This window comes from Papio anubis, chromosome 5 (assembly GCF_008728515.1).
Source record: "Papio anubis isolate 15944 chromosome 5, Panubis1.0, whole genome shotgun sequence".
Taxonomy (NCBI): Eukaryota; Metazoa; Chordata; class Mammalia; order Primates; family Cercopithecidae; genus Papio; species Papio anubis.
The window spans coordinates 161207837-161232771 of NC_044980.1; the positions used below are offsets into that span (position 1 = coordinate 161207837).

At 37.7% G+C, this 24935-nt stretch overlaps 1 protein-coding gene and 1 long non-coding RNA gene across 4 annotated transcripts in view; both read right to left on the reverse strand.

Moving 5' to 3' along the window:
* The window catches only part of PANK3 (pantothenate kinase 3), a 55927-nt gene that overhangs the window by 23552 nt on the left and 7440 nt on the right, over nt 1–24935 (reverse strand). The window contains exons 2-7 of one of the 3 annotated variants that reach the window (XR_001903943.3): nt 19777–20129; nt 16234–16487; nt 14085–14261; nt 11279–11402; nt 8387–8512; nt 7108–7306 (exon numbers count right to left, since the gene is read on the reverse strand). Coding sequence is in view for 1 of the 3 variants with exons in the window: in XM_009209538.4 (XP_009207802.1) it covers nt 7256–7306; nt 8387–8512; nt 11279–11402; nt 14085–14261; nt 16234–16487; nt 19777–20129 (1085 nt within the window). In the remaining 2 variants the exon portion in view is untranslated. Of the gene's footprint in view, nt 1–5274; nt 7307–8386; nt 8513–11278; nt 11403–14084; nt 14262–16233; nt 16488–19776; nt 20130–24935 lie in introns of those variants that run through there. The other 2 variants (XM_009209538.4, XR_002522863.2) reach the window with 2 other exon arrangements.
* On the reverse strand, nt 10974–11271 carry LOC110743573. The gene is made up of 2 exons (XR_002522864.2): nt 11134–11271; nt 10974–11035 (listed from the first exon to the last, which is right to left on the reverse strand). It is a non-coding gene; the product is annotated as an uncharacterized LOC110743573 (long non-coding RNA).

The following is a 24935-nucleotide window of genomic DNA, read 5'->3' on the forward strand; positions in this document are numbered from 1 at the left end:
ATGGGTCTACTGGAACATAACCCTATCATAAGTCAAGGAACATCTGTATTCCAACATTTATGAATAATTTTTTTTTGTACAATGAAAAAGTCATAATGCCCATATAATTCTGAAGTTAACATAGTAAAAATTCCAGATCACCTTTACAGATTTAAAAGTACAAACATTTTAATTTACATATAAAACCTTTCATATTACTTTAAGGTATATCTACCTGGCCATTACAGGCAATGACATATTAAGAGAGAACGCCATTCTACTGGTTTGGTGAGAATCCAATACCTAGTACCTATAAAACATATAACAATAAAAATTATGTAATAACTTAAAATTATATAAGCACTAAATATTAACTCCAAAACATGATACCAAATACCTGAAAAAAAATTAATTTAGTTATCCCAAACACGGCCATGAATGAAGCAACTTTCTCAGGACCCTGAAAACTGACTCATTTTCCATCATAACAAACCAAATAATGTTCAAAGAGGCAAGAGCAGTGACCAACACTACTTCTAATACAATACCAAATTATGACCTCACATTCACTGGATATACAGGACTAATGCAAATAGTAGTGACTGCTTTAAGAAAACATTTGGACTGTTTGGAAGTGGAAATTAATTATTCAAAATTTAGATATGTCAGAAAAGCTGGGATGATTCATTTTCACACCACCATTATCGTGAAGGGGCTATCCAAATACTCTTAACAGAAGGAAAGAATTACTCACTTTTTTAGGTCTTCAGTGATTATTACTAGGCTCAGTAGAAACCAGAAGACAATTATTCTCTTAAATATTGACAAGAGGCAGTAATATAAGTAAAACATTATTTTCTGAGATTATCTGATGATTGAAACAAAGTTGGCTGAATTCCTTAGGTATCAGAATAAACATAAACTTGATCATTGATACTTCATGGCAGATCACTTTAAGTGAGGTCAGAGTATTATTACAAAAAGACAATATATTTCTAATGTTTTGTTTACACACACCACAAAACAGTTAAATTCAAAATAATGTACACTCATTTTCATTATCCTCTATCAGTTTTCACATGGCTTTAAAAAGTGAAACAATTTCTAAACTACATTCTCAAATGCAATAGACTAAAATGCATAAAGTGCTCAACAGAAAAAGATACAATGAAATATGAAAAAATTTTGCTTATAATATACAGAGTGGTTATAAAGAACATATGGAAATTACTATCCAGTTAAGCTTTTCACCCAAAAACACAACCTTAAAAATCAAGGCAATATGTAATGGACTACTCTTCGAAGGCAAGAATACTGCTGGAATAAGAGGAAAACCTTTTCACTTTGTGCTACATCATTCTGCTTACAGAAACAATCTTTCAGGAACTGGTATTTACATTATAGCAATCACATGTACACTCAAAGTATAAAAAAAAAAAAAATCTCAGAAGTTTTTAGAGTCTAATATTTGGCAAATAATCTGAACCACTTGAAGGGCTTTCAATTACCAAGTGTATTACAGGCAATAGCACTGACTTTACCCAAACTAAGATACCACCTAATTTCCAACTTATTTAGGGTAGTTGAGCAAGGAACTGCCATGTCAAATTACATGGCAAGTTTACTAATAGACTTAGTCTTTGGAAAAAATGAGCGTAGAACTTAAAAAGCACTAGTTTTAAAAGTCTCTAATTAAAAGGCAATCTTCTCGCAGGGGCAGGGTGGTGGTGATGGGAGATTCTATATCTTGTGTTCTTTGCCTAGCCTCACAGCAAACTGACAGTGCTCCTTGCATTTGAAAAAGTTACCAGATTTTTTAAGAAGGAAAATTAAGCCCAAAAGTTACAAAGATTTTCTGGGTACAGAGGTCTACAACGCATTAAAGTTTCTTTTTAATCCTTAGAAATTGGCCCCTCAAAGTCCGATTTTAGAAATGAAGTCAATGGAATCATTAGATCTGCTTCAGTGAAGTATGTATGTTTGGACTGTTGGGAACTGTGCCCAGTGGACTCATACTATCTCAAATGTGATCTACTGGAAAGATTCAGGTCTCCTAAGAGAACTTGGCATAGTACCATGGTCAGATGGTAATAGACATACATAAGCATGCCATGACCCTAAAGCAACAACACACTTAAACTAGATAATAATTGTTCAGGAAGAGCAATCCAACTAGAAAATTGGAGGTCCAGTTGGAGCAACCAGCCATTGCTATTGCAAACTGAAGAGTGTGGCCACAGTATACCAGAGAATGGGGCCTGGTCCAACTCCAGAGAAGGCCACAAAGACCAAGACAGCCCCACTACAAAGTTCATCCCACCATACTCATCCTTTAATAATAAACAATCATGAGGACAGAACAAAACGCCATCCCTCCAAGACCTATCATATGTAAAGTCCTTCCTGCCCTTTCAACCAGAAACAGAGACTACAGTCAAGAAGATACTAACCACTCCTGCACTAATCTCTAGATTGGCTTCTCAACACCTGCAAATCCTTGAAGATTCTCATTGAGAAACAGAAGACAACATTGATTCCAGAGAGCTACTGAGAGAGCTGAACATGATGGAAAAGACAGTGGGTTGTTGGTAGCTGGGTATTCTAAAGAGCGCCAGTGTGTTGCTTTTCTTGTACCATCCTAGCACTCTTATCTCCTGGATGTCCTGGGACACATCCTGAGTCCCCTACAATTGCCGAAGGATCTCATTAGTACTCTTGCTTTCTGTTAATGAGCAAACACTTATGACTTTCAGGGCAAAATTGAAGGGCTACACTTTATAGGACAGCTGGAAGGATGGTAAAGCCCAGTATCACTGGGCATAGCTCTTCAGACCCCAAGATGAACTCCAGACCAAAGATCTGGATCTCCAGAATACCAACAATGATGCCCAGCTGGGTGAGAGCACTAAAGGTACCCCAAAAGGCAGTAGGTGAGATCTCTCCAATGTACATGGGCACAAAACCTGTGCAGAGTCCACATTACAAGCCAGTAACCAAGTGGCCCAGGATCAGCATTTCAACCAACTCAGCTTTGTTGCAGAATCCCGTAAGGCAACCACTGATAGCCAACAAACTGATGATAAGCATTGAATTGCACCTGCCAAAGTGGTTGACAAAGAGTGCAACAGAAAGGAGTCAATCATATCACCATTGGCGAAGATGGCCACAGACAAGGGCCAGGGGGGCACGAGCAACACCTCAGAGGGAGAGTCTTCTAACCTCTCTTTCAAAGTGTAATTGAGAAAGTCCTGTATGATTGTCTCAGGAGCACTGATGACTCCAATGTTGTAGCCAAACTGAATAGAAGAGGTGGGGTGACCTGGGTCCCCATGGCCCTTATCTAATTCTTTTCAAATATTCAAGAAAAGAGTTAGGAGTGGGATTCCAGAGCCATTTCTTCCAGTCAACAGAACCTTCAAAGTGTCCTTGGCAGCAAGTTTTCAGGTCCTCAGTAATGCTCTAAAACTCCCGCATCATTACAGCATCTCTGCGTTCTTGCCTTACCACCTTTATCTCAGACCCAAACTTAGTTATTTCTTTTTATTACATCTGAACCATCAAAGCTAAATATTTTATTCTATTATGAATAACAGCAACAAAACCACGTTTATCCCAAATAAATGTTACAGGAATCTAATAGATGAGCTGTTTTGAAACTTTATGGGAGTCTGAGGCAATACTGCAGAATTACTACAAGGATCAATGTTTAGTAAAACAAAAGCATAATAGCTCCAAAATTTGTAAATCCTTTTACCTGGGAATTTATTCTCTCTTTTGTATTTTTGACAGTGATTACAAAGTTTTTCAGATTTTTATGTTGGCAAGTTAACACTGGAGGTCCAATAGTTTAGTGAAGTTGTTTGAGTCTCTTGCTAATCAATGGTTTAGGAAGCAGAGATACTTGGGGATAAAACTGACTTCTATACATTACCAGTGAATCTAGATGTACTTTGTTTAAAGAGCTTAAAAAATTGTTACACAAGGTAAGTATCACTACGGTTTTTTTTTTTTTTTTTTTTTATACAAACCACAGTTTTACTTAACAGAGTTTTCAGTAGACTCAGAGATGCATGATAAAGACATTTCCCCATGTAGCTTTCGAATTTTACACTCAAGTTCTTACATTTGATTATAGGCATGAGCCACTGCACCCGCCTCAAGTGTTTAAAATTCAGTTTTCTTCACCTAAAGACATGAATGTATGAATTATAAGAGTGGTTATTTAGGAGGAAAAGCATGTAAAGGTAAGTTTTTAGAATTTAGACTGAAACTTTGAATTCATGTCAGTCAGTAGCCATTTTAAAACCCTACAATGACTTCGTATTCTTTGCTTTAATGATTCCATTGTAGTGACTAAATATTTGAGCCAAAATTCCATTAGTTCAATTTATTTTAAAAGTTTCTGATTTGTGTATCTGTACAGGTAAGAATCTTAATTGAATGATAGTAACTACAAGTTTTATACCTGTGGCAAATACTGTATTAGCATCTATAGATTTAGGGCAATCTTGAAGGAAAAATAGAATGGTCAGAGTCTAAGTTATTTCATCACTGTACTTTGGTTAATGTGGAACTATGATTCATATATTTTGTCCTTTCAAACTGAAATTACCTGCTAAAGTGCACGTAAAGTGAGCAACCATCTCACCACTGTGGCTCTTAGCTTTTCCCATATGTAGTCTAGAATTACTGGAATAATAAGAACACAAAATCATAATGAAGGCTGACAAAGATTATAATTTTTTATTAAGATCTCAAGTAACTCCCTGTAAGCTTACTGTGGTAAATAGATTTGGTTCTAATACCACAATGCCTCAAAGCTCTATGTTCTTAACGGTGCTGTCTTAGTAGAAATAAAACGTGAACCATGTGTGATTTTATCTTTTCTAGTAAGCACATTAAAAAAACTGGAAACAGACGATTCTTTTTTTTTTTTTTTTTGAGATAAGAATCTCACTCTGTTGCCCAGGCTGGAGTGCAGTGGCACAATCTCAGCTCACTGCAGCCTCCGCCTCCTGGGTTCAAGCGATTCTTCTGCCTCAGCCTTCCGAGTAGCTGGGACTACAGGTGTATACCACCACACCTGGCTAATTTTTGTATTTTTAGTAGAAACAGGGTTTTGCCATGCTGGCTGGGCTGGTCTGACCTCAGGTGACCCACCCATCTTGGCCTCTCAAAGTGCTGGGATTACAGGTGTGAGCCACCACGCCCAGCTAAGATTCATTTTAATTGTATATTTTTCTTTAACCCAACATTTCCAATGTTAACATTTCAACATGTAATCAATACAAAAAATTAGGAGATATTTAACCTTTTATTGTCCCTAGTCTTCAAAAACCAGTGTATATTTTACACTTAAGAGCACATTTCAATTCAGACTAACCACATTTCAAATGCTCAACAGCTACATATGGGTAGTAGCTGCTGTACTGGACAGTGTGGTTCTAGAACTACCTCTTACAAATGAACACTATCAGTGTCCTTGAAAAACTTTCTTATTTGAGCTAGTTTATTTTATACAAACAAACTGTATTTCTTATTATTCCTGAAAGATCTCATACTGGCATCCTGCCATTTCACTGTAGTGCCTATCATTTTTCCATTGATACTGATAAAGTTGCCCAAGACACATCTTCCCACATAGAGGAAGTAAGAGGAAAAAAACCCTTTTGGATAGAATCTATTAAAACTCATCCCACTATTCCTATGTACATAAGTAACACTGCGTCTGCTGAGTGGAATTTGCATTCGGAACTTCAAAATTCAGACTCATCTACCTTTCCAAGTTAGACAGCTGGGGAAAGAACTTCCTAAATCTTAAGGATGAGGGCAGAGGGCTCAACCCCACTCCAGATTCAGGCAAGGGGAATAGGAAAGAGTGAGATCAGAGCATGGTGGCCTCTTGCGGGGGTTCCTTTGATGGGGGCTCTGGGGGAGTGGAAGGCATTATTTTAAGGGGATAAGAAGCAAATGGAAGACTTGCTCCAACTCTAGAGTTTTCATAGAGTTAGAGGAGGTGAAGGGATTTATTCCTGCCATGGATCATGGGCGCTTCTATAATCAACTCCTGGTTTTGCACTATTTTTATAAATGGAGATTGGACCTTGGTGACAGCCTCTCTTCCCCTTTTCCTATGTTGCTCAATCTTCCTTTCCCTCCTAGGTTCTTACACATTTCAAACCCTTGCCAGTAACAGTATTTTAGTTATCAGTTCTCACCATTCCCTCTGGTGGTTGAGCCTTTGGATAAAAATCCACATGGCTATGGAGTTTTGTTGGAAAAGGTGACCTTTCTCTAACTGCACCTCTATTTCTGGCTCCTCAAACGGCGAAGGGTGATAATAAGGCATGGTAGAGGTTTTCCCATTTTTCAGTGACTAGATTGTGAATATTTCCATATGATTTTTCTATTATTAATGTTACTGTGGTTGTTTTAAAATAAAAGCTCCTAATGTACATATGATCAAAACAAACAAACAAAAAAGAGCACAGTGAACTCAAATCATATTCCATTACAATAGTCCCAGGACTTCATTAGACCGACTCCCGGTAATTAAGCTTCCAATCTTAAAATGTTAAACATTTCAACATGTACTGACTAATTCCTGTAAAATACAGAAAGTGCAACATCACCAAATGTGCATTTCCCAGGATTCATTTCAGAATTCTCATGAAAATTTAATAATAGTATTTCAGTTAATTATGGCATTTGAGAAAAGATACTTATGGGGAAAGATCACATACATGCTTTGGGTGATATGTTAAAAAAAAAAAAACCTACAATAATTAGTAGTATTGCCTTAACATTTCTAAAATCACATAAAAATGATCATCTTTGATTGCCATTTCAATAATTTTGGATACAGGGTATGTTATTTTCTGCTCACTAGTAATCAAAACATAAAACAGACTTGTAACAAATATTCAGAGTCGATTATTTTCATAAGCTAAACATTTCCGAGACTTTAAGATTTGTGTTTGAGCATACAGTACTGCAATGTTGGCTACATAAAATTTAAAAATCTTTTTAAGAGGAAGCTCAATAATCAGAGGCTGTATTGCATTTAAGGATTTAACACTGGCTATATACAAAAGGGAAAGCATTTCAATGAGAAATACTTCACGTTACCAAGTTCTCTCCTTTAATATGGCAACATTCAGCAGCTTATGCTACTCTTCTATCCTTTGGTTCCCAGTGACAAACAATGCAGTAATAATGCCTCTGGTTTTAGTTCCTCTTGGACGACATTTATTAGCAGAGAGAGAGACCTGATGCTTTAGCTGAAATTTGGCAGCCCAAGAAGTGCACCAACTGCTCCAAAGTATCCCTGTATAATTTAAAAATAACTGTTATGTAGTGCAGCTTTTAAATTAGCATATAATACTAACCACTTGAGAACACACAACGATGCACAATCTATCTGTTTAACAATATTTGGAAACCTACCAATTTCTGCGTTGTTAGCTATTATAAAAAATCTTCTGAATCTGTATTCTTGATATCTACACAGCTTTGAAATATGTATTTTTATTTATTATTATTATTTTTAGAGACATGGTCTCACTATTTTGCACAGGCTGGCCTTGAATTCCTGGGCTCAAGTGGTCCTCCCATCTCAGCCTCTTTAGCTGGGACTATAGGCTCACACTGAAATATGTATTCTAAAAGTGTGGCCTTTAGACACTAAAGCTTCCAGGACTGTAATAGCAATTCTGCACCCTCTCCCCTTTACTTAATAAACAAACTAACTTCCTCTGGCTGTGCCTGACACTCACACGGCACGCCATGTGGAACTGCACAAGGGCACACCATTCTGATTTGTATTGTGTGAGCAGTGACAATGAGACAGGGAAGCTTTTAAGAGCAGAATAATTTGAATCTGTGTTACTAATTTGTAATGATACAGCCATTTGACTTTGATCACAAAATGATCCAAGTTAAGTTAATCCAAAACATTATGTGGACTGATAATTGCTCAGATCAGAATTTAACTGCATGTAGTAAATGAATACTAAAAAATTTGGGGGTGCTTAGCAGGTTATTATAATTCTCTTCCCCACAACTGAAACTGAAGTGAAGGAACCAATATTCTACCTAAGGCTGGGCACGGTGGCTCACACCTCCAAAGGATTGCTTGAGGCCAGGAGTTCCAGACCAGCCTGGGCAACAAAGACAGATTCTGTCTCTACAAAAAATATTAATAAAAATAAATTAGCTGGGCATACTGGTGCATGCCTGTGGTCCCAGCTACTTGGGAGGCTGAGGTGGGAGGATTGCTGAGCCTAGGAGGAAGAGGCTGCAGTAAGCCATCATCGTGCCACTGAACTCAAGCCTAAGTGACAGAGCAAGACCCTGTCTCTTAAAAAACATGCTATTAAAATTCACAAAAAACATTTTCCTACCATACCTCATGTTCTAGAAACAATGCTTTTAGTTGACCTTTTGACCAATAATCCAGTGCATACGCCAGAAGTTTCATTGAGAGGGTATTGACACGTAAAAAGTTTCCAACAAAGACAACTCTGTTTATTTTCTAAAACAAAAGAACAAAGAAAAAACTTGTAAAAATAATTAACACATTTTACAATATAAAAGGTTTCAAAATATTTATTTAAAGATGTAAACAACAACTACCCTTTATCAGTATAATACCTACTACATTCCTGGCATATAGCTCTATAATCCTGAGTATTTAAAAATTAGTTCTGCACACATCATCCAAAATCCACAAAACGTATAATACCAAGAGAGAACCCTAAACTATGGACTTTGGGTGATGATGATGTGTGCACAGGGTGATTGACTGTAACACATGATCACTCTACTGTGGGATGTTGAGGATGGAGGGCTGTGTGTATATATATGGAAGGTGGTATATGGGAACTCACTGAGCTTTCCACCTAATTTTACGTGAAACTAACACTGATCTAAAAAATAAAGTCTACTTTTAAAAAAAGGTTCTAGAAAGACTCCTAGCAGATGATTTCAGGTAAGACTTGTTTTTGAAAATGGACAATAAATAGCCCCCTTACAAAGTCATTTGGAGACATATTATTGATGTGATTTAAAAAAAAAAAAATCAAAACATGGTAAGTACTATGAAATGCATTTATGATAAGTAGCAAATTTGGCCCATATATTGCACATTATTGATGTGATTTTAAAAAAAATCAAAACATGGTAAGTACTATAAAATGCATTTAGAATAAGTAGCAAACTTGGCCCATATATTGCAATACATGTTGAACAATGACATGCAACTGTGGATTCTATAGAATTGGAGAGTAATACTGACTGGGGCACTGGCACGTGCATTCCTCTAGGATTCTAGCATTCTTTCTCCATCCCCTGCCTGATTAATCAAATCATTCTCTCTCTGCAAAGATTCCACACTAATTTGGTTTCTTAGATATCTCTATTAGGAAATCTTAGGGGAACTGGTGTTTGAATCACCAGAAAACTTATTTCGACTCTCACAATATACTGACTTTTGAGTAGAAATCTTTGTACATAAGTTGGGATACTATAAACCATGGCCTAAATCATTGTTAACTCAATTGGTCAGTGGAAATTTAGACATAAAGGGCTAAGAATAAAGGTTTCAAATTGTTGTCAGCTCCCAACATGGCCTACTAGTAACTCCATCAACCAACTAACACTTAAGTTTCTTAAGTTATTAAAAAACTGATGAGATCAAGTTCTGGATTTAAATATAGAATAATTCAGAGGATTTGCATAGTTGTTCTCTCTGCTGGAAGCTTTCTCCCCAAAATGTCTACGTGTACAGTTTCCCCCTCACCTCCTTCAAATCTCTGCCTAAGAATCACATTTTCAAGAAAGCTTTCCTTTAACCACTCAATTACTTGGCAATTTGTCCTCTACCACTCTCTGCCCTATTCCCAATCCTCTTTATCCTGTTTGATGGTCTCTTTTTTAAAAAATAGCGTTCAGGCCGGGCGCGGTGGCTCAAGCCTGTAATCCCAGCACTTTGGGAGGCCGAGACGGGCGGATCACGAGGTCAGGAGATCGAGACCATCCTGGCTAACACAGTGAAACCTCGTCTCTACTAAAAATACAAAAACTTAGCCGGGCGAGGTCGCAGGCGCCTGTAGTCCCAGCTACTCGGGAGGCTGAGGCAGGAGAATGGCGTAAACCCGGGAGGTGGAGCTTGCAGTGAGCTGAGATCCGGCCACTGTACTCCAGCCTGGGCGACAGAGCCAGACTCCATCTCAAAAAAAAAAAAAAAAATCTCAAAATAAGAATCACATTTTCAAGAAAGCTTTCCTTTAACCACTCAATTACTTGGCAATTTGTCCTCTACCACTCTCTGCCCTATTCCCAATCCTCTTTATCCTGTTTGATGGTCTCTTTTTTAAAAAATAGCATTCATCACCTAATACACACTAAACAATTTACTTAATATGTCACTAGAATGAATGCAAGCTCCACAAAGCCAGATCTTTGTTTTCTTCGTTAATATATTCCAAATACCCAGAACAATGTCCGGCATCTGGTAATCAATAAATATTTACTCAATGAATAAATGAATGAATGAATGAACAAATGAAGGGTTCCTTCAAAAAGCATATTTCCCAATCCATTTAAAGTATTTGATATTTATAAAAATTAAATGGGCAAATATATCTATTATTATATAAGGAAGCTAGAATTAAATATATATATTCTCTTCCAAACAAAGAATCCCAACTATATGGTCAATCTAACAGTATATGCTTTTCACATTTTTTTTGGAACAATAAACACCACTCAAATATCATGAAGAACAGGTCTCAATGCCTTCATAGCCCTGTACAATGCTGCTTGATCCATATGCAACAAGGCAGCACTGTAAAGAAGCCGAGGGCAGTAAGAAAACTTCCAAGAATTTCACTAATCAAATGCAACATTAAGCACTGGTGGTATAGTGGTGAGCATAGCTGCCTTCCAAATGCAACAGTAAGACTAAAAAAAAAATGCTTTCACAAAATAGTTACCTCAAAATATCTTATGCTTAGAATTTTCTTTTACATCCTCAAGGGATTTAGATTGTGTTTTTCTGAAAAAAAATTCTGAATAAATTTCTCCTATTTCAATTTGAATTATCTGCTACTTTCTTTAAAGGTAATATAGCAATTGGGTACATAACATATATACCTAATGAGTCTTGGTGTTTAATGGGCTACATCTCAATCCCAGAGGCCTCCTTAGGGAAAGTGAAGAAGCCCTGCTAGGTGTATATAGGACTCCAATTCACATTTTTGATAATTTGAGTTTTGCAGTTTTTTTTTTTTTTTTTTACCTCATTAACAGCACACATTCGTGCCACAGAACCAATGTTATTGGTGATAGTAACTAAAGTAGCTCTTGCCAGATCTTCTTTACTAACAGATTCTCGCTTCTCCTTATAAATCATATTCCCAAAACTGCAGAAAAATGAAAAATAAAGTCAAATCTGCTGAAAACAAGCAACATTTTACATATTAACAGATATATCTATAACTTGGATATTTTTTATAAAATTAGGACCAAAAAGTAGAAACACACAGGGATAAGATCAAAACAACCTAACAAAGAAATCTATGCAAGAGTAAAGTAATACCTTTCAAAGAATTAAGGTTAAAATGACATCTCAAAAAAAAGCATAGTTATTGTAAGAAAGCAAAGATTACCAAAATATCTTCATTTTTAAACCTGATTCAAAACAAATTAACAAAGTCAAAATTACAAAATGTTTCCAAAAGTATCTCAGCTTTAACTTCAAATTCTTTTTCATTCAGTCACAAGAAACATTTATGACATACCAAGCTTTGTGCTGGAGACACAGATAGTCCCTCAAACAGAGAATTAGTCTAGTGCAGCACTGTCCAATAGAAATAAAATACGAGTAATATATAATTTCATATATGTTCTATTAGCCACATTAAAAAGGTAAAAATAAACGTGAAATTAATTTTAATTGTACATTTCATTTAAGCCAATATATCCAAATATCGTCATTTCAACATGTGGCACTCAAATGCCAAGTGCCTGATGTGACTAGAGGCTACCATAATGGACAATGCAGGCCTAGATACAAAAGACAGCAAGAGAAGCGCTAACAGTAACAGGAAAAACAACAAACAAAGGCTAACCTCGGAAATACAAAGAAAAAAGTATCTTTTATTAAGTGGTAAGAGAAAAAAGTTAAGAAGGTATGAGGCAGGGCTTTTCAAAGCAAAGGGACCAGAAAAAGCCAGAGAAAAAGAGAAGGAAAATCTTAGGCAGAGGCAACTAAAGGTTAAAGGCACACAGAAATGAGAAATGAAAACATCTATGAAATCACAAGATATTTGGTCAGAGTGAAGCGTCTATGTGAGGGAGAGGCAAGATATATTATTGAAGAGTGAGACAAAGTCCACTATCAAAGGACACTGGATTCCCTGACAAAGAATTTGGGGCGCACAAGCAACAACGGTTAGGAAGCATAATGAGAGACAAGACTGATAAATAACAGAACAGTAAATTTAAAATATTTAGGAATCAATTTAAAAAGCTATGTATGGACATATTTGGAGAGGCCTTTTTAAATGTGTTAAAGGCACAAAAGTAGCCTTAAACAGATAAGCTAAGTTCTTCAACAGCAAGACTTACTATAAAGATATCATCTGTCCAAGTTAATATATAAACTTACTGAGATTCCAAAAAAACTTTTTGTAACAGAGAAAATGCTTGCCAAGTTCATACAGAATATCAAGCAAAGAAGTGAAACTAGCCCTTCTAGAGATTAAAACATACTTTTTATGCCTCTATAAAGCTGAAAGTATAATGCTGGTACATCAACAGAATGAAAAGCCAGCATATGTAAAAAAGCCATCTCAAATCAGTGAAATAAAGATGGATTATTAGACACTAGGGCCTTCTGGAAAAAAAAAAAAAAAAAAACCCTGAAATATGAAAGCATGATCTGTAACTTACAAAATACCCTAAGATAAACTGTAAGTAAATCAAAGATTTAAGTATAAAAATACCACCATTAACATATTAGAAGAAAACAAGGGTTTATTCCTTTATGTATTTGGAATGTAGAAGACTTACTTACTATGAATCAATATCCAGAAGCCATAAAAGAAAAGACTGATAAATTCAACTGTATAACAATCGAGCAGAAAAGTAGAACATGAACAACAACTCACAGAAAATAAAATATGCAAGGCTCTTAACCCCAGTGTTGGTAGGAGAAATGTAAATTAAAAGTACATTAAGGGCCAGGCACAGTGGCTCAGGCCTGTAATCCCAGCACTTTGGAAGGCCGAGGCGGGTGGATCACCTGAGGTCAGGAGTTCAAGACCAGCCTGGCCAACATGGTGAAACCCCGTCTCAACTAAAAATACAAAAAAATTAGCTGGGCGTGGGGGCGGGCGCCTGTAATCCCAGCTACTTCGGGAGGCTGAGGCAGGAGAATCACTTGAACCTGGGAGGCAGAGGTTGCAGTGTGCCAAGATGGTGCCATTGCACTCCAGCCTGGGTGACAAGAGTGAAACTCTGCCTAAAATAAAATAAAATAAAATGAAATAAAATAACATTAAGATACCATTTCTCCACCAGATGGAGAAATGCAAAAGTCAGCACTCTACTGGTGAAACAGGCACTTTCATTTACTGCTAGTGAGAGTGAAAAACAGTACCGCTCCTTTGCATAGTTAACAGTATCTCAAAAATGCATTTGCAATCCAACTTTTGGGAATTTATCCTACACATGTATAACATAAGGACAACAACATGTAAAGATTTCTAGGCTATATGGATACTTTAGAGTATATATACTATGCCATATAATGGTAAATTACCTTTTGTATATGGGGAGAAAAGTAAGAATATGTATTGGTATGTGCATCGAGAAACACTGGAAGGACACTCAAAAATTAAAAAAGTTTCCTACAAGGTGCACTCAGGGTAGACTTCTTAATGTATACTTAATTTTTAAATGACATCTATGTTCAAAACTTGGAACCTAAAATGGGTAAGAGAAAGCACCCTTACAACTTTCTGTTATACTGCTTTCCAAAAACGTAAGCAACTTGAATTACTTAAGTTCCGTAACTTAAATAACACAAATGTTAAACTTACCTAGATGCTACAGCCCAACCTGGCAAACCAAATCTTTCGTAATCTCCTCCATAAATATCACGGACGAGCTTGTCAGCTTGTGTGCTATCACCTTTGGATGCCATTTCAAGAGCCTCTTCAAAACTTTCACAGCCAGTCAATAAACTGCATAAACCCAGAAAGGTACCCCCTCCAAGGCTAAAGAAAATAAAGAAACTTGCTAAGTTGCATTTATACATTGTATTCTTTCTCTAAAGTAAAAGGGTGGATCATTCATGTATTCAATAAACACACAGAAAAAACCCATGACTAACGCTAAGTGCTGAAATAACATAATGAAGGCAACAAAAATTGTTTAGTAAAACCAAACTTGTTAGATCAAAGAATAAACCAAAGGAAAAAAAAAATCACTTGGTGGAAATAAGAGGAAAGACCTCTTAAATATCTCCCAAAGTCTTCAGCTAATACCTTACACTCTGTAGTTACCAAAAATAAATTTTTGTGTGTGCATTAAAAAGGAATAAATGTTAAAAATCAGTACCATATTAATTACAAAGAGAAAATCTGTAATTTTTCTTTTGAGACAGGGTCTCACTCTGTCCCCTCAGGCTACAGTGCAGTGACCATGATCATAGCTTACTGCATCCTTGAACTCCTGGGCTCAAGCAATCTTCCTGTTCCAGCCTCCGCAGCAGCTAGACTACAGATGCACACTACCACACTGGACTAATATATATGTATATATTTTTGCAGAGATGGGGGTCTCACTATGTTTCCCAGGCTGGTCTTGAACTCCTGGTCTCAAGCAATCCTCCACTATGGTCTCCCAAACTGTGAGAATTACAGGCATGAACTACCATGCCCAGCTTTGTAATTTTAAATGGTTTCCAAGAAATGATTTTGGGAAAGGCGTATTTACTTGGTCTGACATGGATGAAATCAATTCAATGTGATACATTAACATTTAACATGACCTACACATAAATACAATGAGTAAATTTATGTCCAGCTGGCCAACACGTCAATTACAGAAATTTATTTGCTTCTATTATTCTTTTGGATATGCTCACAGAACGAAATCATATCTAATTCCTAAACTCTAAACCTTTGCTCCCTAGTCTCACCTAAATTTCCAGCAAGTTCTACCCCTGAATCACTGTTGGATTTAGTTAACAGACTGAACTTCTTTTAGAGTTAACCAAAGAAGGTAATAGTAGTGTATGATTCTTTGGCATAGAGAATTACAACAGAGGTGAACTTTTAACCACTATAAAAATAAAGTACTAATTAAATATAAGTATAATTTAAACAGAATTACTACTTTAAAATTAAAATGAGTTTTTCCACAAATCAATCTAAAGTATCCCAAAATCTTTCTTCCTTAAACAGGAATCTTCACCTCTCTGTAAAAGTTGATAAAATACATAAAAGAATCATGAGTTTTAAATCTTATTTCTCATTCGTATTTCAGATATCACAGAAAAGTATGTGGGCTATTTGGGAACATTAATGTTATCACAAAAAGAAATCACATTAATTCATCCTATAAGAATAAATTACAATGTTCCCCAATACTGCAGTTTAAATGCTCATCTATTCAGCACGTTGCAAGCTAGAGGTTTACATATATTAATATCTATTAAAAAGTGAAAAAATAGGTAAAGAAGAAAAATGCTTTGGAAAAAAGAACCAAATATAAACATAGTAAAGTTTTAAAATCAATAGAACACTGTTGCCTCCAAGTAAATGCTCTTCCGTTAAATTCTAGAAAAAAACATTACCAGACTCATTCTAGATAAAAATTCACTTTTACTATTATGGAAATTTCGATCCCAACTGATGCTAACTAATAAACATTTAATAATTTCAGTTTGAGTCTTGACATACATATCCTATAAAAATACATTATCTGTTGGCTGGGAGCGGTGGCTCATGCCTGTAATCCCAGCACTTTGGGAGGCTGAGACAGGCAGATTGCTTGAGCTCAGAAGTTCGAGACCAGCCCGGGAAACATGGCACCCTCTTTCACACACACACACACAAAAATACATGTTTGCTGTTGTGCAAAAACATGCTCTTTTACTGGTGAAAATGGCATTATTATACTGATTTCATAACTTCTGTGTATAAAACAATGTGAACGCAGCAATACAACCAAAAAGGTCACTACCTTGTCCCAGTCACTCGTTTATAGTTGTCTTTGGAATGGACTGCTAAAATACTGACTCCTGAGCCAATGTTCACTACAAGCAGTGGATAGGGATCATCCAGGTTAAAAGGCATCTTTTGGCATCGCTCAGGTTCTGAGGCATTAGCAAAATAATAGCACTCGGCTTGTCCATTGAAACTGACAGAGTCTATATACAGCAAGCCCTTTACAAGGCAGTCAAGTTCATCCAGTTTGTGCAGGTGGAGGTTTCCAATCTGTTAAAAAAACAACAACAAAACAAAAAAGGATGACGTTCAAAAACACTCGACTCAACTAAATGATTTTCCTGTATTACTTTACAAAAATTAAAAATAATCTATGACCCCACATTTTCATTTTGTTTCATGTCAAAATCTCTTTAGGGATTTCACCTAGTCCACTGGTCCTCAGTGAGGGTGGTATCACCTCACTGCTAGCTTTCTAAATGATGGGGAGGAAGGAAGAACCAAACTGACATTTAGTGGGCAGGGACTTGTGATGTTAGACATCTTTAATAGGTGGGACATTTCTGAAAACCAAAGAATTATCCCATCTATGCATTATCTTTGAGTGTTCTGCCAGTCGTTTTTATAGTGGCAGTAGGAAAATTATTTATAATTATCTAAGGCTAGAGAAGAACAAAGTTATTTTACCTGTCAGTGTATATAAATACAAAAGTATTTGTCCCATGGATGGATTTATTTATTTATTTATTTATTTATTTATTTATTTATTTATGTGGGGAAAAGAAAGAGATCAGCCTGTTACTGTGTCTATATAGAAAGAAGTAGACATAAGAGACTCCATTTTGTTCTGTATTTGAGATGCTGTTAATCTGTGACCCTACCCCCAACCTTGTCCTTGCAAGAGACATGTGCTGTGGTAACTCAAGGTTTAATGGATTTTGGGCGTGCACGGTGTGTCTTTGTTCCTAGAAAAGCTAGGTATTGTCCAAGGTTTATCCCCATGTGATAGGATGAAACAATGCTGCTAAAAGGTTTATCTCTAGGCACAGGATTTTCCTTTAAACTTATTCATGTTACAGAGATCCTTGTTCTTATGTCTTACTGCTGATTTCCTCCCTAAAAACGATCCTATTGTCCTGCCACTCCCTTATCTTTAAGATGGTAAAGATAATTATCTATAAATACTAAGGGAACTCAGAGACCGGTGCCGGCGTGGGTCCTCTGTAAGCTGAGCGCCGGTCCCCTGGGCCCCCGCTTTTCTCTATACTTTGTCTCTGTGTCTTATTTCTTTTCTCAAGTCTCTCGTTCCACCTAACGAGAAACACCCACAGGTGTGGAGGGGCAGGCCACCCCTTCATATTTATTTTTCAGATGGAGTCTAGCTCAGTCACTCAGGCTGGAGTACAGTGGCATGATCTCGGCTCACTGCAACCTCCACCTCGCGGGTCCAAGCGATTCTCCACCTCAGCCTCTCGAGTAGCTGGGATTACAGGTGCCTGCCACCATGCCTGGCTAATTTTTGCATTTTTAGTAGAAATGAGGTTTCACCATATTGACCAGGCTGGTCTCCAGCTCCTGATCTCAGGTGATCTGCCCACCTTGGTTTCCCAAAGTGCTGGGATTACAGGCGTGAGCCACTGCACCCAACCCACATAGTTTTAAATATATACTATATTTGCTAGGAAATGAACCACCATATAAAGCAAGGGAATATTGTACTTCTTACTGTTTGGAATTTTACCAAGTGTTTGTTTAGCATGTTGGAGGGTCATGTCAACAACAGCAATGCCATTTATGGTATCTGATTTTCCAACAGAACATACCATATCAATCTGGCACGTGTAGCTTTGGTATTCATGATCAATCTATGCATAGGTACAAGCATATAATTACTTCATGATGTCCTCTGGAATGATCATACTGTTTGTTAATCTACCCACTGATAGGTTAATTTCTGATTAATCACTGATACCTTAATCTCCTGTCTTTATATTATAGTTTGAGTACTAGTTTGAAATTATTAAATTCATCATTTCAGGTTAGTAAAAAGTGTATTATAAGACATTTGTTATAAAACATTGCAGCTTAGATATCAGTTCCTCTGGGAACCTCTTCAACTCTCTAGCTGTTGTTACTCCTCTGTGTTCCCAAGGCACCTCTTTTCATACAGTACTATAGATCGTTACCTCAAATTATAAGGGTCTCGCTTCTATGAGCCATTTAAGTTATTTATATTCCTTTTGAGACAGGGTCTCATTGTCACCCAGGCTGGAGTGCAATGGCTCAATCACAGCTCACTGCAGCCTCAATCTCAAGAGCTCAAGCAATCCTCCCACTTCAGCCTCTTGAGTGGCTGGGACTACAAGCACAGGCCACTATGCCAAGCTAATTTTTTTTTTTTTTTTAGATGGAGTCTCGCTCTGTCGCCCAGGCTGGAGTGCAGTGGCATGATCTTAGTTCACTGCAAGCTCTGCCTCCCGAGTTGATGCCATTCTCCTGCCTCAGCCTCCTGAGTAGCTGGGACTACAGGTGTGCACCACCACACCTGGCTAATTTTTTGTATTTTTAGTAGAGACGGGGTTTCACCGTGTTAGCCAGGATGGCCTCCATCTCCTGACCTCATGATCCGCCCTCCTCGCCCTCCCAAAGTGCTGGGATTACAGGCATGAGCCACCGTGCCCGGTCCAAGCTAATTTTTTTATTTTTTGTAGAGACAGGGTCCCGCTATGTTGCCCAGGCTGGTCTCAAACTCCTAGCCTCAAGTGATCCTTCCACATCAGCCTTTATATTCCATTAACAGTATTTTCTTACGATTTTGAGAAATTAAATTATTCACATTTACATTTTCAAGAAAAACAAATTTCAGTGGTATTCCTAAATAGAGCCACTCTTTATTCTAATAGAAAAGACTAGAAGCCTGGCAAACCACTCTTTGAACTGTCATTCTAATGGAAAAGACTAGAAGATGGCAAACTGCTAACAGCACATAACTCAAACCAATACTCATAGTTCTCCTGCTATATCCATTCAAATCACCCCATCTGACACAGGAACATGGCAGGATTGACAGTGTAAAAACAGGAAAAAAAGGGTAACAGATTTTCATTCAGGTGTCTATTATACTAACCAAAAGACACTGGTTTCCAAACTTAGGGTTTGGGAAGGAGACGGCCCTGGAAGATTAATATTATTTGAATAAGCAATATTCCAAAAACCATGTAAATGTAGGACAATAGTGAAAATAATTCAAGTTTCATTTATATCTGGCTTTGTACACTGCCAAATTCATTAAAGTCCCCAAATTCCCTTTTTATTATAGCTTTGTAGTACAGCCCTAAACAAGTTTTACTAAATATTATGTGCAACAACATGGCTAAATCTGGGCAATTTTTAGTTACCCCAAATAAGTGTTTAAAACGCCCTAAGTGAAAGGCAATCACGGATACGTATTTCCCACTGCATGTGCAGGGAGAATTAAAGAACATGCTAGATGGAAACCTACTCTCATATTTAAAAACGAACACGTATCAATTTTCAGTTTTGAGTAAAAGATACCTACTGTGCGAAAATCTTTTTCAAACTTGTAAGCACCACCTCCTGTAGCACATAGCACCGTCTGCAATGTTGAGAAGTTTTTATCTCTTCCCATTTGGATAAAAGTAGGCAGGTCCTGGGTTGGAAACCTGATAAAGTGCAAGTTCCCTCTTCGGCCAAAAAGTGTTAAATCCTTCAGTTCAAGGTGTACATCCCGAATGCCGGTGGATCCATATGCTACATTAGAAGTCAAATATTTCCGAATACTTTTTAAACTCTCAACTTCTTCTTGTTCTTCCTCTGCTGTGATATCAATAGGTTCAAAGTATGAGAGCTTTACTAGAGTTCCCCCAATGTCCATGCCAAACCATGGGAAAGCTATGGGAGGAAGAAAAAAAATTTTTTTATATATATATATATCCATTTTAGAAACACAAATTAGAAACTAGTTAATTAGTCACAAACTTCATTTACTCTGAGTCATGCATTCAGGCAATAATACGTATTGGGTAAGACACATGTTCCATGTGGAACTCACCTTTTTCCCTTCAAAGTTTTATTAATATATTTTCTAAAAACGTATAGGGTGCTTAGAGTTGACCCAGGATCTTTTCATTCCTGGCCTGGTAGGCACTCCTTTTCATTTACTATATACTTACCATGTGCTCCAGGGATGAGAAAAAATTCAGATCATTTTTCCCCCCCCAATATAGGTGATCACTAAGGGCATGAAAATCTTTGTTTCTATAAACATTTTAATACAGTAAAACTGGCCTATAATCACTTCAAGTAACCCAGGAGAAAAGCATCTCCTGAAAAAGCAATTCCTGCCAGGTATGGTGCTTACACCTGAAATCCCAATACTTTGGGAGGCTGAGGTGGGGGGCATTGCTTGAGGACAGGAGTTTGAAACCAGCCTTGGCAATATAACAAGATCCTATCTCTGCAAAAAATTTAAACATTAGCTGGGCGTGGCAGCATGCACCTGTAGTCCCAGTAACGGGAGGCTGAGGCTGCAGTGAGCCACATTTGCACCACACTACAGATTAGGTAACAGAGTGAGATCCTGTCATAAACAAACCCAAAAAGCAATTCCCTTCAGTAAATAATCATTATCTCCTCTACACCAGGAAACAGGAATGCAAATGAGTAAGATAAAATACCTGCCCTGAAGGAGTGCTCAATGTAGCAGGGGAATATAAATAAAACACATTAAGAGGCATAGGTCAATACAGTTAAGGAACTAGAAAAGGGGGAAGTCTGAGGAAACAGAGGACCTTGCACACTTAGCTAAAGAGCTTAGACTTGAACCTCTTAGACAATGGGAACACTACTGATGTTCTAAGTAAGAGAGTGGCACAGTCTACCTTCAAATTAGAAAGCGAACAAACTTTCTACTTTGGCAGTGTACAGGATGATATAAATGAGCTGCTTAAGATGTGCCTGTAAAGTAAGGCCAGCAATAGAGGCCATCTTAAGTAACACCCTCTTGAAAAAAATGGTATAGACCATTTACAAAAACCGTATCATTTAAAAACAGATTCCTGACCTCTTACCTCAGAGGCACTGGACAATAATCTTGAAGAGTGAGATATGGGGTGCCATTAAAAATTATATACTGCATATATTCGGAAGATTATACTACAGTCAGATCTAAATGGCATTTGAAAATCACTGGCTTTGGTCACCTGATTCCTTCAGGCTATGACATTCAGTTTTACAACGTGATTTCCTTATATTTATTGACCATAATCCTTACACAGATACAAAGGAGTATTTTACAATTGTTCCCAAGGCTGGAAGGAAAGTCAGTACTATAATATTAAGAATTACAAAATTCAAATTTTTAGAATTAGTTTAAAACACAACTGATTCAGTTCTCCATAGAATTACAGCTAACATTTACTGAGTGCTCAGTAGCTGTCAGATACAGGCTCATTTAATCCTCAATACCCCCACTATGAGATTGCTCTATTAAGTGTATCACTTAGACAAGCAGGCAAAGCAATTACAAACTTGCCTGAGGTCAAACTGTTAAGTGACAGTGAAAAGATTCCATCCTAAAAATATATATTTCTATTTTCTGGGATCTTAACTATTATGACAGAGACTCAAAAAGAGTTTAATACTCAAGATACATGGATTAAAATGTCTGACAACAAAATGTATTTAGCAGTTTTTATGTAAAAGTTGTCATAAATTATTTCTAAAATTCTACTTTCTTACTCATTTTACTTGATATGTGTGTGCCATTACAAGACCAGGAACATATAATTCAATGAGAAAGAAGTCTATACATTTCTCCATTTTATAATTTACACATTTACTAAAATTAGCATAAAAGTTTGAATATAAGGAAGGACTAATCCTCATTATCTTCTTTTGGAGAAACAGTTCGTTCATCTTTATATTTGAAACTCAAATTACAGATCTGGAGCTACATCACAGATAATCTTAAGAAACAGTATTCTGTATTCTGGAAAGGTACTTCCCAGTGTAGGAAAAAAAAAGTTTTTTAAAAAAGTAAAATGACATTGGACCGTAATTTGGGAAGCCAGGGGATGTTGAGCCCAAACACAATACTTTCATCATGTCACCTATAAACAGGTATAAATAACTAAGCAACATAAGCAGAAGAAAGTGACTAAATTTTCTCAGTTTTGTCTAGTGACTAGCAAGAAAGGCCGTCTTTTTCTTTTTTTTTTTTTTTTTTGAGATGGAGTCTTGCTCTGTCGTTTCTCCAGACTGGAGTGTGGCATGATCTCTTGAAGCTCACTGCAGCCTCCCACCTCCTGGGTTCATGCAATTCTCCTCAGCCTCCCGCCTAGCCTCCCAAGCAGCTGGGACCACAGGCACTGCCACACTCAACTAACTTTTATTTTTAGTAGAGAAGGGGTTTCACCATGTTAGCTAGGATGGTCTTGATCTCCTCACCTTATTTTGTGTGTGTGTGTGTGTGTGAGAGAGAGAGAGAGACAGCAACATGGCTGTTTATTTCACCTGGGTGCAGGAGGGCTGAGTCCAAAGAGTCAGCAAAGGGTAGTGGGATTATCATTAGTTCTTATAGGTTTTGGGATAGGCCATGGAGTTAGGAGCAATGTTCTGCGGGCAGGAGGTGGATCTTAGGGGTAGGGGAGATTACAAACTACGTTGATCAGTTAGGGTGGGGCAGAAACAAATCACAATGGTGGAATGTCATCAGTTAAGGCTACTTTCACTTCTTTTGTGGATCTTCAGTTGCTTCAGGCCATCTGGATGTGCCCGTCACAGGGGATATGATGGCTTAGCTTGGGCTCAGAGGCTTGATAGTCCTGTCTTCTTATATTAATAAGAAAAGCAAAACAAAATAGTGAAGTTTTGGAGCGGCAAAAAATTTTGGGGGTGGTATGGAGAGATAATGGGCGCTGTTTCTCAGGGCTGCTTCGAGCAGGATTAGGAGTGGCGTGGGAACCTACAGTGGGAGAGATTCAACTGAAGGAAGATTTTGTGGTAAGGGGTGATACTATGGGGTTGTTAGAAGGAGCATTTGTCCTATAGAATGGTTGGTGATGGCCTGGATACAGTTTCGGATGAATTGAGAAACTAAACGTAAGACACAAGGTCCGAATAAGACAAGGAGAAAAACAGATATTAAAGGACTAAGATTTGGGAGGACCCAGGACATCCAATTAGAGAGTGCCCAAGGGGGTTCAGTGTAATGACTTGCTTGGTTGGCAAGTTTTTGGGCTCTATCCTTGACAGGGTCCTCCTTTTTAAGTTGGAGGCTGAGCTTGGTGAGGAGTGTTTTTAAAAGACCATTAGTCCATTCTACCTTTCCTGAAGATTGAGGACGGTAAGGGGTATGAAGGCTACATTGAATACCAAGAGCCTGAGAAACTTCTTGGGTGATTTGACTAATAAAGGCCGGTCCATTATCAGACTGTATAGAGGTTGAAAGGTCAAACCGAGGAATTATGCCAGACAAAAGGGAAGAAAAGACCGCGGTGGCCTTCTCAGGGCCTCTGGGAAAGGCCTCTACCCATCCAGTGAAAGTGTCTATCCAGACCAAGAGGTACTTTAGTTTCCTGACTCGAGGCATATGAGTAAAGTCAATTTGCCAATCCTGGGCAGGGACAAATCCCCGAGTTTGATGTGTAAGGAAGGAAGGGGGCCTGAACAATCGCTGAGGAGTAGTAGAATAGCAGATGGAACACTGAGAAGTGATTTCCTTAAGGATAGATTTCCACAATGGAAAGGAAATGAGAGGTTCTAAGAGTCGGGCTAGCGACTTGTAACCTACAAGGAAGAGGTTATGAAATGACGATAGAACAGAATGGGCTTGTGAGGCTAGAAGGGGTTGACCTCCTGACCTTGTGATCTCCTGACCTTGGTGTCCCACAGTGCTGGGATTACAGGCGTGAGCCACCGTGCCCAGCTAACGAAGGCCATCTTAAGTAACACATGCTTGAAATGAATGGTAGCAGCGATACTAACACAGGGTAAATTCATACAGGTGCTTGCTTAGACAAACACACTGAAATAAAACAATAGGAGCAGGTCTCTTTATCCCATAAACCAGAGATTCCTTCAGAAATGTCCCAATCTGGCCGGGCGTGGGGCTCACGCCTGTAATCACAGCACTTTGGGAGGCCAAGGTGGGTGGATCACTTGAGTTCAGGAGTTTGAGACCAGCCTGGCCAACATGGTAAAACTGTGTCTCTACTAAAAATACAAAAATTGGCTAGGCTGGTGGCGCACGCCTGTAATTCCAGCTACTTAGGTGGCTGAGGCAGGAGAATCGTTTGAACCGGGCAGACAGGCGTTGCAGCGAGCCGAGATTGCGCCACTGTACTCTAGCCTGGGCGACAGAACAAGACTCCATCTCAAAAAAAAAAAAAAAAAAAAAGTCCCAGTCTGTTTAAACAACATGTTATGAGGACACTTTTCAACGGGCATTAGATAAAACAAAGGCATCCTTCTGATATTAAATAGCCAAAATGAATTCTCCTATTTGACTGATGGTGGACTCTAGAAGAGTTTGTGGGGCAGGGGTGGAAATCACTATTGCCATATCAAGTACATTCTAGGGTAAAAAAATTTATACAAGGTGAGATTAAGCTAAAAACTTTTATTTTTCAAAATTCAAAATATATTTTTAGAAAATATCTGCAGGTTTTCTTTCTGTGCTTTGTGTCAAATAAACAT